The 18005-nt window shown below is 44.0% G+C and overlaps 1 protein-coding gene and 1 long non-coding RNA gene across 4 annotated transcripts; both read right to left on the reverse strand.

The window, feature by feature from the left end:
• Positions 1-3328: 3328 nt before the first annotated feature.
• LOC118472173 (uncharacterized) lies at positions 3329-5061 on the reverse strand. Of its 3 annotated transcripts, none has more exons than XR_004850112.1 (4): positions 5024-5061; positions 4862-4930; positions 4638-4688; positions 3329-3580 (listed from the first exon to the last, which is right to left on the reverse strand). It is a non-coding gene; the product is annotated as an uncharacterized lncRNA (long non-coding RNA). The 3 variants fall into 3 exon arrangements; XR_004850113.1 differs by lacking the exon at positions 3329-3580 and adding an exon at positions 4084-4281; XR_004850111.1 differs by lacking the exon at positions 3329-3580 and having other exon boundaries at positions 4493-4688.
• Positions 5062-7427: 2366 nt separating this feature from the next.
• LOC118472291 (histone H2A.2.1-like) lies at positions 7428-17507 on the reverse strand. The gene is made up of 2 exons (XM_035960274.1): positions 17337-17507; positions 7428-7779 (listed from the first exon to the last, which is right to left on the reverse strand). The coding sequence occupies exons 1-2, from the start codon at positions 17505-17507 to the stop codon at positions 7531-7533; spliced, it is 420 nt and encodes a 139-aa protein (XP_035816167.1). The 3' UTR covers positions 7428-7530.
• Positions 17508-18005: the final 498 nt, after the last annotated feature.

The raw sequence follows: 18005 nt of genomic DNA on the forward strand, positions 1-18005 counted from the left end.
ATCCACCTCAATCCCTATGGTTTTGGAATCAAACAAACATGGCCATTTCAAGTATGCCGATCAAAGAACTTCTCAATTGCCACTGAGAACGCAGCAAACCCCACACATCCAAAGCATGTAGCTTTAGGGCCACCTGTAAACATATAAAATCCCTTAGTGTGATATTGATAATGTTTTCCACACGGATTTTGCATATTATAGTGATGTTTGTCGTTCCGTATTAATATTTCATACAAATCTTTTACTTCCGTCGCAACGTACGAACACATATCTATAACATACAACAGAGACATGTAAGTTATTGTATTATAATTTGGTTCCGTTGCAACGCACGGGCACCCTACTAGTCTAGTGTTAAGATGGTAAAAACAACTCTAACAGACTACGTTTAAATCCTAGCTAGATTTGAAGTATTGAAGGTCATAAAAAAGATAGAATAGTTCAACCTAGGTGGATGTATCCAATAGACTAGCTAAAATAAAATCTATCGAATGTTTTTGGTCCTTTTTTCTCGACGTTTGAATTTTCAACTCCGGTGACTAAACAAACAAAGACTGCACCATATCTTTCCCTTCCTCGTAGGGGCATCCAACAATCGCGTTTGCTAGCAATCAACCTGCCATCACGTGCGAGTGTGCAAACCGCGCTGGGGCGTGAGGTATGCGAGCTGACGATAGCAGCGATCTGCGGATCGTCGACATGATCGAGACGGCAAGCCGCTCGCTGGTTCAGTCAAGACTCGAACGCCGAGAAACTAGGCGTGTTTGGTTCGGCTTTTTTCTGACTAGCTTATCTGAAAAGCTGGCTGTGGGGAAAAGCTGGCTGTTAGGAAAAGCTGGTGGTTAGAATTTAGGTGTTTGGTTCGCCAGCTGTGCAGAAAAGCTGTTCGTGAGAATCTACGTGTTTGGATAATCAGAATGTGAAATTGCAGATTCTGTTCGAAGAAACGATAAAATGAAACCCATAACGATGAAAAGGTCATTACAGAATAATTAGAGCAGTTGATTACATCATTAGTCCCGTTACATTGTCATACTTAACTACGCCACTAAAGCATTAGCAATTGCATCTCGAAAAGCACTCATGTCTAACTCATCAGATGTGGTACTACTACTCTCACCTAAAGGTACATCATGACTGCTGCTACTAGGTCCTACTTCATCAAAGTCTCTATCGTGTAGAGCACTCTCTCTAATGAAGTTATGCAATGTCATACAAGCAATAATTATCTTCGATTGTTTGGCAAGCGAAAATGAAGGGAGACTTAATAGAACTCTCCACTTCATTTTAAGAACCCCAAATGATCGCTCTATAACATTGCGTAGCGAAGAGTGTGCATAGTTAAAAACTTCTTTGCTGCCAATAGGTTGCCTCGCATTTTGCCATTCGGAAATGTGGTATTTCTGAACCTTATAAGGTGCAAGGTAGCCCTTTCTAATCGGATAACCGGAATCGACAAGATAGTATTTACCTGCACAAACATGAAATACATAAGTTCAATACGTAACCAAGTAATTAATAGCATATGTCATAAAAACCAGATATATAATTGAATACCTTCTGGTGGGTGGGGGAACCTGTCCGCATAAGTTATCAAAGTATCTTGCAGTACTCTAGTGTCATGTACGGATCCAGACCATCCTGTGACAACAAAAGTGAACCTCATATCGATGTCACAAACGGTCATTACATTCTGCGAAGTGTAATCGTGCCGTCCAATATATTTGGCTTGCTCTGAGGCCGGGACTGCCGCTGGAAAGTGACTACCATCAATTGCTCCTATGCAGTCCTTGAAGTGTGGCCAAAATCTTGCCTCTCACAAACGCGGATGAATCTCCGTGAAATATGGGTCTTTGGGCTTAATGATGTCAGATGACATCTTAAACAGTGCATCAAGGACTTCAGTATACTTGCGACTAATTGTTTCCAACGAGTGACCAAACTTATTCCTTAACTGCCTAAATGACTGTGGACCCCCACATGCCCACAAGAAAATGCCAAGTGCTTCCGTTGTACTGACACCCCGGCTTGGAACTAGACCATAATTGTCCACCAATGTGTCATGCAATCGTCTAAACACAGTTCTTCGCATGCGAAACATATCGAAGCAGTCGTTACTATTCTGCAACGTTCTCTCCACCCATTGAATACCAGTTTCCACTAATGCTCTTCTAGGAACCTGACTGAAAGTCCTGCCCCAAACGTCTACAGCACATATAGCAACGACAAATTCTGCATCTGTGTCATCCAATTCATTAACATATGTGTCATCCAATTCATTAACATATGTGTCTGCAGAAGTGTCAGACATCTGCATGCACACAGATAACACAGACACATTCATATGTAACCAGAGTTTGTAAATTACTAAAAATTGTACAACCACAGTTTACAAGCCACATTTATTATTATTCAGTTCTGACCGGAATACACAAAGTTCATAGACAAACATAGTTCACACTCGCACAACTCTGATTATTCAAATACAAGTTCAACTCAAGTATCTGGAAAACTGTTTCAAAGGGAACATTAAGCGAACGACAAGTTTAATCCTCACAACAATAAAACGACATGACTGTTGAAAACACATAAACAACGATAATAGTGAACATGTAGGCCTGTGTTGTCGGACGTCCAGCAGCTAAGTGCTCTTTTTAGTTTCTAACTCGTAAGCATTGCGAAGCCAAGCGATTCTTCCTTCTTTTGTCTGCAAGGTTGCAAAAACATCTCTATACTTCTTCTGAATCAAAAGATGAGTGGCAAACAAATGTAGTTCGCTCCCTTCTGGTGATCCATCATCCATTACTTGTTGCAACTGCTTTTTAAGCTCTATTCGAACTGGGTCATTGTCAGAAGAGGTAATAGACTTGTTTGTGGTCATTGAGCGGGACTCAAAAGCCTCCACTAGTCTTTTCATGTACTCTTCCCTCGAATCTTTTTTCTTCTTTGGTTTTGGGGAATCATGGCGCATCTTACGCTTCCCAGTAGCATTTGTGCAGGGGTCAGGTGTGCTGTTTTCACCCCCACCTAAAGTGTATTCCAAATGATCATCAGAAGATGAATTAGCATCCTCGACGCCAGGAACCAGGGTTCTTTCATTTGTGCAGACAATGGGTCCAAACATAACCTTTAGCTCGTCCTCATTCTCTAGGGGGCTGTTTTGAACATAATACAACCTGGCATTGCCTGCACCAAATGGTAGTTCCTAGTTTTAGATGGCCAATACTAATGTTAGTCTAGGAAAAAAAGATGTACTTACTTCATTTTGCTTGGCCCACCACTCATCTGGCGCACTGATTGAACCAGTATGAGGGTCTCGACCAAGACATGTAGCCCTTTCATTAAGAGTTTTCCACTGGGTGAACATTCTCTTCAACGAATCCCACCTATTCTTCATTTGATCCCTGGTGTAAGTGCGACCAGTGCGTTCCTTAAACTTCCTTATGAGGTTAGCATACCCTTCTGCATTTAGAAATTGTTGTGGCCTGTTCCGAGCATTGACCTCTTCTACACAAATTTCTGTGTAAATTTTTGTTGCTCTACTATCCCACTTTGCAATCACTTTGCCGGACTTGTCCATCTAGTGCATAACAAGTATATAGTATTCAACATACGTAGTAGTGCTCTCGGATTAAAAACAACAAAAACATGAACACTATACTGGCCATATTAACTTCAGGTAATACCATAAGTACTAAGATTTCAATTTCCTTAATAACACAACGACAACCTTAAATAAACTGGTAGTGCACACAAAAGGACAGGGAACACATTTACAACAACCCATTAACCAAAAGAACAAACTCATTCCCTGTTTCCCTAAGACCTTACTACAGAAAAGCACAGTGAATTCATCCCTGTTATTCAAACACCTAACTCCAAGGTTCACTCCCTTCTACCTTAAACATCATTTTCACTAAACGAAGGCATCTGATCGGAGTCATATTCAACACCCCAGAAGTTTTGGAAATGCTCCGCAAAGTCCCAGTGTGGAGTAAGGTCGTCGTCAGATGGGGGTGGAGACGACAAGGTAGAAGGTTCATAGCTGCTGTCAACCGGGATGTTTACGTTGTTCATGATGTCCAAATGCTCTTGCAACACCAGAGAGTCTTGCTCCAGCATGCAAGCTATCTCCTCCAAAGCTACACGAAGTTTGGTAGCATCAAATGAGGTCAACCCACGTCCAGGACGGATTGTTTCCCTCGCTACGGAAAATATCTTGTCCGAAATATCTTGCATCCTTCCAATTGCCTTGTTGGCTATGGAGTCTGCTGAATCCATCTGATGTGGATTTAGGTGGTCAGTTTACTACAGAAGGGGACAATCTAAGTTCCATGTACTGACATTATTTGAGTGCTAACAATGACAAAGTTTGGTTGAAGCTATTAACATACAGGTTGTAACAAACAGAGAATGAACTGAACCGTGAACATACAGGTTGTGACAAACAAACGTAGAAGTAATCACTGCACATATCATACTTATACAAAAGAACAATGGTATCCCTAGGTAACAATAAACATATGACCATCCCAGCTCTCGTATCTCCAAGTAATATGCACAAATGACAGCACATATATAAATTGGTTGTGCCCATGTGGACAGTAAATTGCGCAAGAAATTGTGTATGAAAGTACCTTGGATGCACTTGATCTTGGAACCGAAGACGAACAACTCGATACGCAAATCTGTAGGCGACAATGCACAAAAATCTCTCTGTTAGTACGACGTTCCATACCCTTGAAGATGAATTGATTTAACTGGAGAGGAGAGGGCGGCGTGGGTCGGGATTGAGGCCCAACCCTAGCAACAGTAAAGGAGGGAGCGGGGTGGCTCGGGATGGAGGCGACGAATTCCGTACCTGCGAAGATGCCAACGCGATGGTCGGGGACCGGAGGAACCAGCACGACGGACAAGGGCGCCGGTGTCACTGCGGCAACCATAGCGAAACAGGAAACGGTGAAGGAAACGCGGCAGTGGGAGGAGAAGGGGATGGACGAGTTCGCAGAGGAGTAGTCCGTACCTGCGAAGACGACGATGCGGCGAGGAGAGGGTCCGGCGGTGGTGCGTTGGGTGCGGATCTGCGGTCCGGTGGCTTGGCGGCGGCGGCGGCGGCGGTGCGTTGCGGGGGTAGAACCCTAGCGAAGTGCGCGGGGGCTTCTATCCGAAGCCAAGTGAGCGCGGCTTCGCGACGACCGTGGGAGCTCGACTTCTTACCGAAGCGCGTCGCGCAGAAGCCGGCCCAAAATCTGCGCGTTTGGTAGCAGCTTCTGCTTCTGACAGCCAGAAGCCGACAAGAAGCTGAACCAAACAGCCACACTGAAGGCCGTTGCTGCGAGCAAGTCGACAGTGGTGTGCGGGAGTGCTAGAGGCAGCACGGGAAGGACAACTGTCCACTGCGGCGGCTCGACGGGAGGGTGCAATGTGGGAGGCAGATGGCGAGCTGTATGCCTCGGCAAAAATGCCTAGCGAGGCGGAGAAGGTAGCGATGAAGATGGCGAGGAGTGGAAGATAGCCCGTCTCTTGGATGCGTATTCAACAGAATTTTTTTATTTTTTTACCGAGCCTAATTAAGTTACCTAGGCTTTTGGAGGTGCTCTAAAATCTAATGTTGAGATAGAAGAAGGTAAACTAGGTGGAAGGGATAAATAAAAAAAATTAGCAATCATAATTGGATTGAATTGCTCACGAACATCAGATTAATATTGCTCATCAGATTAATATTTCTTGAGCAGATACTTGACCAAAATTAGTACTGCAAATCCTACTGTCCGTGGGAGAATTTGTCCAGCATTCCGCTTGCAGCAAATTGGTTGCCAATCCGCACGTAAAAACAACCGCGCACTTGTCTACCTACAAACGATCTGGTACAACTCAACAATGGCGCTACGAGTCACCTCTATAACTACACCATTTCAGGACTATCACAGATGTATGCAGCCATAAGAAAAAATGTATCCAGCCATCACCTCGTTTGGCCTCTGCTGCGGCGGCGGTATAAACGAGCTGCTTACTTAATTGCATTGCATGCTCGTACGTACGTTATCTTTTCCGGTTCGTCAGCGCTTACTACTTGCACATCGTACGTACCTGTGAAGAAAAAAAAAACTTGGCGACTTTTATAGGCTGCTGATGATGGTGTGACCTTTTCACGTACGTGGGGGACAAAGTCAAATTCAGAGCTGAAAGGGCCTCGATTTTCATGTACGGTCAGGGTTCAAGTAGTCGTTCATCGTCACGTAGAACATTTTGTGACGTAGACGGAACTGCTATTTCATTTGTTTTCTTCTCTTAACACGGGAACATTCTTCGTACGTGCACTACACTACCCCCAACAACCGCAACTGCTAGTATAACTAATATATATGCCCATGTTTCATTTATTTGAATGGCGAGCGAAGAATTTGAATTTCTTGGCAACACCTGCTAGCTGCATGCGCCGGATCTGGACCGACTTGACCAAGCGTGCCGCGCGCGGACAGAAATTAAGGAGAGAAAGCGGTCACGTCTCCAAAACGCCGAGATTAACGAACTAATCAAACCGTTTCTAATTATATGCCGCCGTTCGTTACCTTGCCGTGTCCTTTTGCACTTACTTGTTCATCCTCCCTTTTTAACGCAGCAGCTAGATTAATTAAAGTCAACTTTTGACATTTTATTTCGGGTAACATACATACGTAACATATGGATGGATAGATGCTCCACACCCACACGGCACGGTTCATCTGTCTGTCTGTCTAGACAGACAATAAGAGATCCTAGCTAGCTAGGATTCATATTCATGGAGCTTAAGACTACTCTTGTTTTCAAGGACGAGATGATGAGAGATTGAGGCGCAGCTCACAAGGTACTTTGCTTTGCTCATGTTACTTTACTGAAAGACGCATATCCTACACTTACGCATGCATGTGTGCTGTGCAGATGAACCTGGGCGACGACGAACTTGCCGCCGGGCCAGTTCTGTCACTTAGCCTTTGGACCGGCGGCGAACGCGATCCGCGCAAGTTTCCGCGCGGAAGGAGGACGAGGGGAGATCAGCGCCAGTAACGACGCCGACGACGGGACCGGTTTGGCCCTCGGTTTGCGCTGCGGCGGCGGCTCTGGCGCCAAGCGGCCGAGGGTGGTAATAATTGTAAGCGGCGGCGACGACAACGACGGAGGAAGCAGCGAGAAGGCGCTGCGGCGGCTGCCGGGGCCGCCACCGCCGCCGCCGGCCGCCGCAGCAGAGGCTGGACCGCGTCACAGATGTAGCAAAATACGATATGATGGAGATCAAACTTGCGGAATGCTAAGAAGCATGGTTAAGCATCAAAGAAAGCAAGACACTTCCTCTTGTTCCCATTAAACTTCCATGGGGACCCATCACCAAGCACCGCTAGAGCTAGGAATTAAACTAGAACTTAGGTCAATCGTAGCATATTATAGTTCAGACGACGCATCCCTACACACACTCGCAAAACGGCAAAAGACGTCCACGACCACAAACACAAGCTGATCTCAGAACGGGATGAGTGAGAGCAAGACGAGGCACTACTTCTTAGGCGACTTGGCGGCGGCCTTCTTGGGGGACTTGGGGCCAGCGGCAGCGGCCTTCTCGGCCCTCTCGGCGGCCTTCTTGGGGAGGAGGACGGGGTTGATGTTGGGCAGCACACCGCCGTGCGCGATGGTGACCCCGCCCAGCAGCTTGCCGAGCTCCTCGTTGTTGCGGATAGCGAGGAGGAGGTGGCGCGGGATGATGCGGGTCTTCTTGTTGTGGCGCGCATCAGCATTCACATTTTTCTTTTTTTATTGCATAACTGTTACTCAGATCTTCAATTATCGAACCTTTCATGGCTAAATCTAGAAAAATGGAACCCTTATCTATGCCTGGTGGTAACTTCAGTTTCAATACAATTACTCTATTGGTTTTTTATATGTTTTTGAACATAACTTGTGCTTGCACATGTGTCCTTTTCAAGCAGAATACAAATAATACTGATCGTGATACACTTTGTCCAAAAAAATCATGTAAGTTCAGTTGTGTAATATGTGTAGGCTTTATTTTGTTTGTCTAGAAGTTCGATAATTCCAATCCAAAACAGAGGCACACTATGTGTAATCAGTAATGTTTGGTTCCTGCATTGAGTTCCCTTTATGAACATAGGATGTGTTGGGGGTCTTCGTCCTCCGAAGGTCCTCAAAAACATGAATTAACAATGTCTTCCAAGTATGACATATGAACAGGTACCTTCGGACTCAGATTAAAAGCATATACGATATGGAAAGTAGGATCGGAACGAAGGTTGAACCAGCGCCGAAGCTGCACGCAAGGAAGCTTCGGCTCAGTAGCTGAAAGAGGAACCGACTTAAGGAGGAAAAGGTTATCTAGTCCTTGACAGATTGTTCTTAAGTCAATAGTAAGTATGAAGGGCATGAATGTAATTTTACACAGGCTGTGTCCTGTGCCTATAAATAGATGAACAGTACCTCAGTACTGTTCACGCTGACTTGTATTCATTTTGTGCGTCACGCTTGGACTTTTACCTTCTGTCAAGCCAAAGGTACAAATGTAATTCAATATTGTTTCTGTTTATTCATATTAAGAAGAAGGAGATATATTAACAAGGTCATATGGTTATTCATGTTGTCTCTTATATGTTATATGCTTCTTCTTATATTAATATATATTGCGATGATGAAGGTACGTCCTTCACGACTTTCGTCTGAAGATCATTATATCCTAAGGGAAATAATACTTCGAAGGACAAAGGGCATTAACCTTTAATATTTTGTGTTGCCTTGTTCTTAATTCATAGCATTTGAGAACAAGTCCCCAACATTGGCGCCCACCGATGGTGTACTCACTTCCACAACCTTCGGCAAGCACTGACCTTCGTCATGCCGCCGAAGAAGATAATAGCGACAGGGGCTAATGCACTGCAGCCACTAGACCCAAATCAGGAGACTCTCTCTCTCTCTCCGAGAGGCCCGGAGCCAGAAGAGAAAGGCCACTAGTCCAACACTCCAGGAGGAGGAGTTGGACCAAGAGATCAGGGACATGGAAATCATCCATCAACAAGTGCAAAGGAAGAAGGAGAAGATGGCTCAGCTGGCCGATCTTCAAAGGAAGATCGATGAAGCTACTGAGGAAGTACGTCATCTTGCTCAAGATGAACAAGACCGAAGGCCCCAACACAGGGAGCTTCGTCAAGAAGGCTTATTCAACGAAGATGGATGGTATGATGATTTTAATCATGGTACCTTTACTTTTGATGATGCTTCTCCCTTGGCAGCAGAATTGCAGGCTATTCCATGGCCACAATCCTACAAGCCACCCCAACTACCCATGTATGACGGGCACTCAGACCCAAAACAATTTCTGATGAGCTATGAGGCAACAATATCCTCATATGGAGGCAATGCAGCTGTCATGGCTAAGTCCTTCGTCATGGCAGTCCGGAACATGGCTCAGACTTGGTATTCTTCCCTTCGGCCAGGGACAATTACGTCGTGGCAGAAGCTCAAGGATATGCTGGTGACCAGTTTCCAAAGCTTTTAGACGAAGCCAGTCATAGCTCAGGCCCTGTTCAATGCACGCAAGACCATGAGAAATACCTCCAGGTGTATGTCCGAAGGTTCTTGCGATTGAGGGCACAAGCACCCACAGTGCGCAATGAAATTGTTATTGAGGCCATGATTAAGGGCCTTCGGCCAGGACCTACGGCTCAGTACTTCGCCAGGAAGCCCCCACAAACTCTAGAGAAGCTGCTTCAGAAGATGGATGAGTACATCCGGGCTGACAACGACTTCCGCCAAAGAAGGGAGGAAGCTTACAGATTCTCAGAAATGACCCGAGGCTTCGGAGGAAGAATCCACCCGAGGCATGTCAGGTCAATCCATAACTCCACTCAGAGTGACGACAAAGGAAGTCAGCCTCAGAGGTCACAATACACTCACAATCTTTGGGGCAACAGCAAAGCTCTTTCCAACCGCCAGCTCCAAGGGGCAGAGGCGCCAGGAGCTTTGGAGGAAGATATGGGGATCAACCCAGGAAGATCTATTGCTTATTCTGTGATGAGGACAAGGGCCATACTACAAGAATGTGCCAAATCACCATCTAGAAGTAGAAGGAGATCGCAGAAGCCGAAGCTCGGCAGAGTCAGCCGAAGCAGGTCTTGCACACTGCTTCGTGCCACTCTCCTTACATACCAGAATATGTGGGTAATCATCCTACAGCTTCTGTTGCTTCGGCTAGTCAGTCACAGGCTTCCTGGCCATAGCTCCCACCTCCACCACCACTTCAACCTAGATATTCATGGAGTCAACAGCCAGAAGGGCGCCAACACTCTCAATAGCAACGGGAATTCAGGGAGGAATCCGAAGCTCGCACAGTCAATAGTACTGTGCTGGAATCAAAGCACATTTATTGAGAGATATCCTACCTCTGAAATACTTTTACGTTCTATGTCATTTTGTTTTTTAATAAGGAACAATCAATGCAAATCTAGTTTTAATTCCTTGTAATAGTTTCGCTTCTATCAGAATGAAATATATCTTCTTCACAGACTTACGAAGCTCAAAAGTCGTTCCTAAGGGAACGCAGAGCTAAAAATCGCCGAAACTACAAAAAGTCGTTCCTAAGGGAGCGCAGTGTAAGTTTTGCTGAAGCTACAAAAAAACGTTCCTAAGGGAGCGCAGTGTAAGTTTTCTACTCAAAATTCGTTCCAAAGGGAATGCAGAGCCAAATACCGCCGAAATATAAGGCGAAGAAGTTCAAAAGACGTTCCTAAGGGGATGCAGAACTTATACCGCCGAAATAGAAGGCGAAGAAGTTCAAAATACGTTCCTAAGGGGATGCAGAACTTACACCGAAAAATAAGCGGTGAAGCCAAAAAATAAACGGCAAAGAGATTTCGGTCGTTCCTAAGGGGACGCAGAGATTGTGTGTTTCAGTGTGGGTGTGTGGGTGTGTGTCTTTGGCATTAGCATCATTCTTCGCATCATATCATCACATCATACATCATATCGCACCAATGACACGAATTGAATACGAAGTCGATCTTCGGAGAATGCTTTATAAAAATGAAAATATGCTAAGGCACAAAGTAAGCTGAGAAATATAGTTTCATCAGCTCTGTTGCAAAAGAAGGGATCCCTTGTTTACGAAGCATGGATGTTTTTATGAAGCTTGGATGTTCTTACGAAGCATGGTTATTTTCACGAAGCATGGATCTTTTTCTTTACGAAGCATGAAAAGAAGGGAAGGTGTTTTTTCGCTGAAGGCTCAAAAACGGTATGTATATAAAAGTTTCATGCATCACAAAGAAGTGAATTACAAATAATTTACATATTAGATTCAAAGATATACACATCAAATATTACAGTTTTGTTACAACAAAGCTATATTGAACATCTGAAAATGTTTTTACAATAAGTATTAGTCCTCTTTCAAAATCTTCTCCGCAACTTCATTTAGCAATTTGTTAACGACTTCGTCAACAATAGATTCAGCCATATTAATGACCTCCAGTGCTTCCTTCGCTTCTGGATCGGCCAGGAGATCGAATGGTACTGGCAGTGGAGATAGTTCAGCTGAAAAAGGAAAAAGTTAATCAGTCCGAAGCTATAAAAACAAATGTCGAAGCTCAAAGTCACGAAACAATACCTATACGTTTTTCGCGCTCTGCAGCTTCTTCAGCTTGTCTTGCTTTTGCTCGGGCGTCATGGATATCTTTTTCGCTTTTCTTCATAATTTCATGAGCCATCTCTCGGCCACCATTTTCCCAGATGTCATTGTAGAATTTCCCGCCTATTAAACTTGCTTCAGCTGAGGGGTCCTTTGTATCATCTACGGAGAAGGCAGCTTCGCCCTGGGCCATGGTTTTGATATGGTCGCATCCCGCCTTCTCTAAGATGGCATCCCCCGTGCACCAGAGAACGCGCAAACATCCCTGCGATCACTTAGAATTTCTTCAAAGGCTTCGGCCTCCCCACTTATCCACTCAATAACGCCTTCGGGGTCGCCTTGTATAAAGTTTTCTTCGGAAGAATAGGCGCCCACGTTGGCAAAACTGTTTTTTATTTTCTTCACACAGTCCAAGGATTTTTCAAGACATCTTTCCTTGGATGTGCGAAGTTCTTCAACATTTTTCTCTAAATGATTTGTCCAGTATTCGCTAATTCCTCGTTTAGCTTCTGCGAGTGCGCATTTCTCTTTAGCTTCGGCTAGTTGCTTCCGGAGGTCTTCAATCTCAATTTTTTGGGCTTCGGATTAGGATTTGAAGCTAGTTTCATCTTCTTTTACTTTATCCACCAATGAAAGTAGAATTTTGTTTTTTTCTGTGGCTTCGTTTCTCAGCCTGATAACCTCTGATCGAAGGTTATTGAGAGCTATAGTGCAGCTCTCGTCTTCAACATTCTTTTGTGCCCTTAGGGCGTTGTTAAGTATTAAGCCCTGCAAGAAAGAATAAAAGGTTTAACATGAGAATAAAAGACTTCATTCCAGAGTCCATAAGCTTCAAAATTCACAACTTTTGTACCTTCAGGCTGTTGTATGCAAGACTATCTGCGAGATCAGCCTTCGTCATGGCACAAAGGCCAGCTTCGAGCTTCGGAAAACCCATACTTCTAGCCATCTCCCAGCAGACGGATAATTCTTTGTTGTCCGGGAGGCAATACAGGAAATCATCTTCGTCCGTACCATTAAATACTAAGGCTCCCTTCGGATACTTCAATTCCCGGGCATAGTGTTTGGCTTCAAAATTTCTTCTTTGGATAGTCTTTTTCCCGAAGCATGTCGAATGATATAATCAAGATCTTCGGAGAGTGCTTCGGGAGTAAGGGATTTGGCTTATTTAGCCACACTTTTCTCAAAAACTATGCCAGTATTTGGAGATTTTCCCTCAATCTTTTGCTCGGTTGCAGCGAGCTTCGTCTTAGCGGGCACTGAAGGCCCAACATCGGTTTCAGCCTCAATTACTGCAGCTTCGACTTCTACTTTCTTAGTATCAGCTTCGGTCTGTGCCTTGGAAGCTTCGGCAACTTTCCCTGTAGGAGCCGGACTCAAGGTTTCGGTTGTTTCTAGCACATCCAGTACATTTACCATTCTCCTCCTCTTAGGAGTTACGATAGAACCCATTTGTACCTTCCGTGCTGTTACCTTTTTTGGAGGGCTCGAAACCTCTGGCATCTTTGTTATTTCCTCAATTTCTGGCTTATCAGCCTTATCAACCTTCGTTTCAACCACCTTTATTGTAGGCACCTTCGGCATTACACCTGGCTTTTCAGTGTTCTATGTAGGTGGGGCAGTTTCTTTTGTTTCCATAGCAGAAGATGTCCCTGTGCCAAACTCAGGCACCACGACCGGTTCAATGTAACGCGACCGGTGGGTAAGAACTTTTATCTTTTTGCCCTTCGGCACAGGCTCAGCTAGGATGGCCGAAGCAGCAGTTTTCCTCTTTTTCCCTTGCCCCCACAGCGGGTAGTGATAATCGGGGTAGACAGTCTCTTTTTCCCTGACCGTCGAAGGCTGTAGACAGTGCATTATCTTCTGCCTTGGAATATGCTCCAAGCAGTTCATCACTTGTAGTTTCGATACATTTCAGCCAGTCGTTGTTTGGTTCATCAAACTTATCCCCAAACCTGAACGTATATTTCAGCCGGACCAAACCACCTTCGCTAGAGTTAGTGATGGTCTCCTTCGGCGTTTCCCAGTTTTCTACAAGCGGCCACACTCTGAATGCTATATGTTCTTGAATTAAATCTCTGGTGCCAATGAAGGAGCAGACAGTACTGAAGGCCTTCTGGCACGCTTCAGCGGCATCATCAAGTTCGACCTTCGACTTTCGAAGGCCGAAGCGGGACCAAATGGGGCGCATAATGACTTCCTTAATATCTTCTCTCGCTTTCAAATCATTTTTTACATAAAACCACTCTTCCATCCAGGCCCCGGGCCATCTTTTCCGAAATGTCGGCACCGGGTGGCTTGCGTTGGGACAGACGATAAATCCATAACAACCGAAGTTGTTGTGGTACTGTTCTTTACCCATGGCCTTCGTCTCATATAGAAGTTCATGCATACTGCAGAAGCACTTCGCGCTTGGCTCTAGCCCTTGACTCCTTACTGCCCAGGCAAAAATCCCCATCCTTATTATGGCTTCGGAGGTGATCTGATGAAGAAAGATTTGGTAGATCTTCAGAACTTCGACTACAAACTTACTCAAAGGGAACCGAAGTCCAGCCTTGAAGAAGCTTTGGTAAATCACAACTTCATTCTCTTCAGGGGCAGGGACGTTGTCGTCTTCGCCAGCCCTCACAATAGACATATCCCGAAAGTACCTTCCTCTCATGTTCTCAAGATGACTTCGTTTGATGGTCGATTTTCCGAAGATTGTATGGCTTGGCCTCCAGGGCCGATCCTCAGAATCTTCGCCCCCACTTTCCACATCATAGTTATCACTGTCACCAGTATCTTTAGACAAGCCTTCCAGTATCTCCTTAGTAATATTCTCTGTATTTGTTTTTACCATCGACTCGACAAATCCAGCAATATAAGGATTCACAGTCTTCTTCTTCTCAAAAAGCTTCTCCTCTTCAGTCAGCTTCGTCTCAGCAGCAACCTTCTTGTCTTGAGACATTTTTTCTTCAGAAATGGTGAAAACACGTCTTTTAAACCGAAGCTCAGAGAATTTGAAAACTAGCAAGCGCTAGTAGGCAAGAGCTATAAAATTGAGAAAATAAGGCAAATGGCACAAGCAGTGTATCAACTGTAGTCGGTGTGAGTTCCTATTTATACGCCCAGTGCGCTCTAAATTGGAGGGCCCCGTCTGTCATTAACTGTTGCCATTCTAGCAAAGGGAAGGTGTTTTTTTGGACCTTCGGCTTAAGGACTTCGTCCATGTTGCAGTCTGAATTTGTTATCTTAACAAATTAATACTGCGAGGGGCTACTGTTGGGGCCTTCGTCCTCCGAAGGTCCTCAAAAACATGAATTAACAATGTCTTCCAAGTATGACATATGAACAGGTACCTTCGGACTCAGATTAAAAGCATATACGATATGGAAAGCAGGATCGGAATGAAGGTTGAACCAGCGTCGAAGCTGCGCGCAAGGAAGCTTCGGCTCAGTAGCTGAAAGAGGAACCGACTTAAGGAGAAAAAGGCTATCTAGTCCTTGACAGATTGTTCTTAAGTCAATAATAAGTATGAAGGGCATGAATGTAATTTTACACAGGTTGTGTCCTGTGCCTATAAATAGATGAACAGTACCCCAGTACTGTTTACGCTGACTTGTATTCATTTTGTGCGTCACGCTTGGACTTTTACCTTCTGTCAAGCCGAAGGTACAAATGTAATTCAATATTGTTTCTGTTTATTCATATTAAGAAGAAGGAGATATATTAACAAGGTCATATGTTATTCATGTTGTCTCTTATATGTTATATGCTTCTTCTTATATTAATATATATTGTGGTGATGAAGGTATGTCCTTCACGACTTTCGTCTGAAGATCATTATATCCTAAGGGAAATAATGCTTCGAAGGACGAAGGGCATTAACCTTTAATATTTTGGGTTGCCTTGTTCTTAATTCATAGCATTTGAGAACAAGTCCCTAATAGGATGTGTCGATTATGTAGTTCTTGGTTCAATAATACGTCATCATGATGTCGTCAATGATATTTTTATGAATTGTACATTAACTAAAAATGTGTTTCATTCTGACCATGATTTGGAGAACGAAAGCTCCAAAAAGCCCTCGCAAACATGATGAGAGCTATTGAGGAGCATTGTGTCGCCATTGTAGATGTGGTGCATGTTGCATTCGAACCATGAAACCTACTAGAGTTCAATGAGTTTAACCGTTCCTTAGTGGAGATTGAGTCCCTCGCCATAGACCTTGATCAGCTAGCTCTTGAATGCAAGTGCGCAGGAGCATGGACGTACTTCATGATATCGATGTTGTAGATCCTAATGATTTCCTTCCAATTGACTAGGAGCCTCTGAACGACGTAGACTACGTGGGCTACTACAATTCTGATCTCAAAGGGGTGATAGGGACACGGTTGAAACAAAATCATGTATTTTTGAACAATTATAACTATGTTGTTTCTTGAATATATGTCAGCTTTTATGTGCATTTGAACGGGAAACATGAAGTGTTTGTTCTGTTGTTTTTCATATCTTTATTGTGCATGAGGTATATGCTTGCTTCTATGGTTTTGTTTATCACATGTTTGAAGTAATACATAATCGATGATCGGCTAGCAATGACAATAATGTTTTCATATGCTCGACCTCGCAAAATTATAAAGAATGTTGTCACAGTCAATTTGAGTTATCCTAATTAATTTATGAGGTCAATATTTTCGAATTTTAAATAATTAATTTTAAGTTTAATTCAAATATGTACATAATTTACAAACGACAAATAATGTAATTTTGAGGAAAAATAAATTGGAATAAGAATTATGTTATTACTGCAGATATAGAGGACCGAATTTAGAGGATGATGCTGAAGATGGAGAAGATATAGAGAACAGAATATTTTAGAGTGTGTTGTAAAGGACAGAGAACATTCATTTAGAGGGTGAAATTTAGAGAACGTTGTTGAAGACAGGATTATGCCATCTCCTACGGGGTACCCTATAACCCTCCCCCCACCCCATGTTCAGTGACTTATGGGTGACAAACACCTCCAACGCTCCCCCTACACAACAACCCACATGGGGAGGGAGGCAGCTCCCCCGCATATGGAGTGAGTTCCAATCCCCCCTACACACACAATTTAATTAGTCTATTTTTATAATATTAACCTCTTTTAACTATTGTAACCTAGAAACAATGATAAAAAAAGTCAAATAACTAAATTATAGTATAAGGAAGCTAAATAGAGTGAATGATTGGAGATGTACTAGATGTGGAGAGAGTATCTTTTGGAATAATGTAGTAAAATATAATAGAAAATACAGATGTTGGAAGAATTGTGGAGGGATGATTGGAGATGTTCTTAGGGATGGCCCTATAGAGAACTAGTATTGTCTAAGCTTAGACTGTCTCCAGCAAGAATCTGTAAATGGTTTTCTTCCTTAGATTTAGCAGATATTGATGTCATTTTTCCCTCCAGCAATGACCGATAAATGGTCCCCTAAATTATAAAGGGCGTCCTTTCACCGCTAAATATAGAGGTTCTCTATCCGTCCGCGAGCTACGACGACCTTCCACATGCGACTGGGAGAAGGTGCGACGGCGGCTCTGCAGCAACGGCAACTCCGTCGCCCCGAGAGAAGATATGTTGTCCGCTGCTGCAACCACCCACCGACCACCGCCCCCAACTCGCCGATCGCTACTACCGCCGCACCTTGCCCAGGACGAGTGCTAGCAGCTGCGGAGGTCGTCGGTTGCCGCAGCCACGAACTACCATGTCCAGGACGAGTGCTACCACGACCAGACCGTCTTGCGCCACCTCCGGCGTCGCCACCATGGCACTCAAGTCCTGCGTGAAGCTGTAGCCGTTTGGACCCTTCCACATTCAAGACGTGAGGAGATTTTTTTCAGATAAGAATTGCTTGACAAATGCATATTACGTCTGATAATGAACTTCACTTTGTACTAATTTGACCCTAAATTTGAAATTATTAATCACGCATTATTTTAGAAAATAGTAATTACAAATTAATTAAACATACTATTTTGTGCATCCATTTTATTGCGTGTAATGGAAAAAAAGCTAAATAAATAAAAAAGGAAAATATGTTAACACTGTACCTTTAGAGGACCGAATTTAGGAGACGTTACTGGAGACTGAGAAGATATAGAGAACAGAATATTTTAGAGTGTGTTGTAAAGGACAGAGAATGCGAAAGAGCCTCTAGCCTAGTGGTTAAGGACTTCCGAGTAGCACCTCCAAGTCCTCGGTTCGATTCCCCCCGGGAGCGAATTTTCAGGCTTAGTTAAAAAAAATCTCCTCGCTGTGCCTCATCCGCTCTCGGGTTACGATGTCCTGTGCGTCACTCCCGGTTGGGCCGTT

Source organism: Zea mays, chromosome 6 (assembly GCF_902167145.1).
Source record: "Zea mays cultivar B73 chromosome 6, Zm-B73-REFERENCE-NAM-5.0, whole genome shotgun sequence".
Lineage (NCBI taxonomy): Eukaryota > Viridiplantae > Streptophyta > Magnoliopsida > Poales > Poaceae > Zea > Zea mays.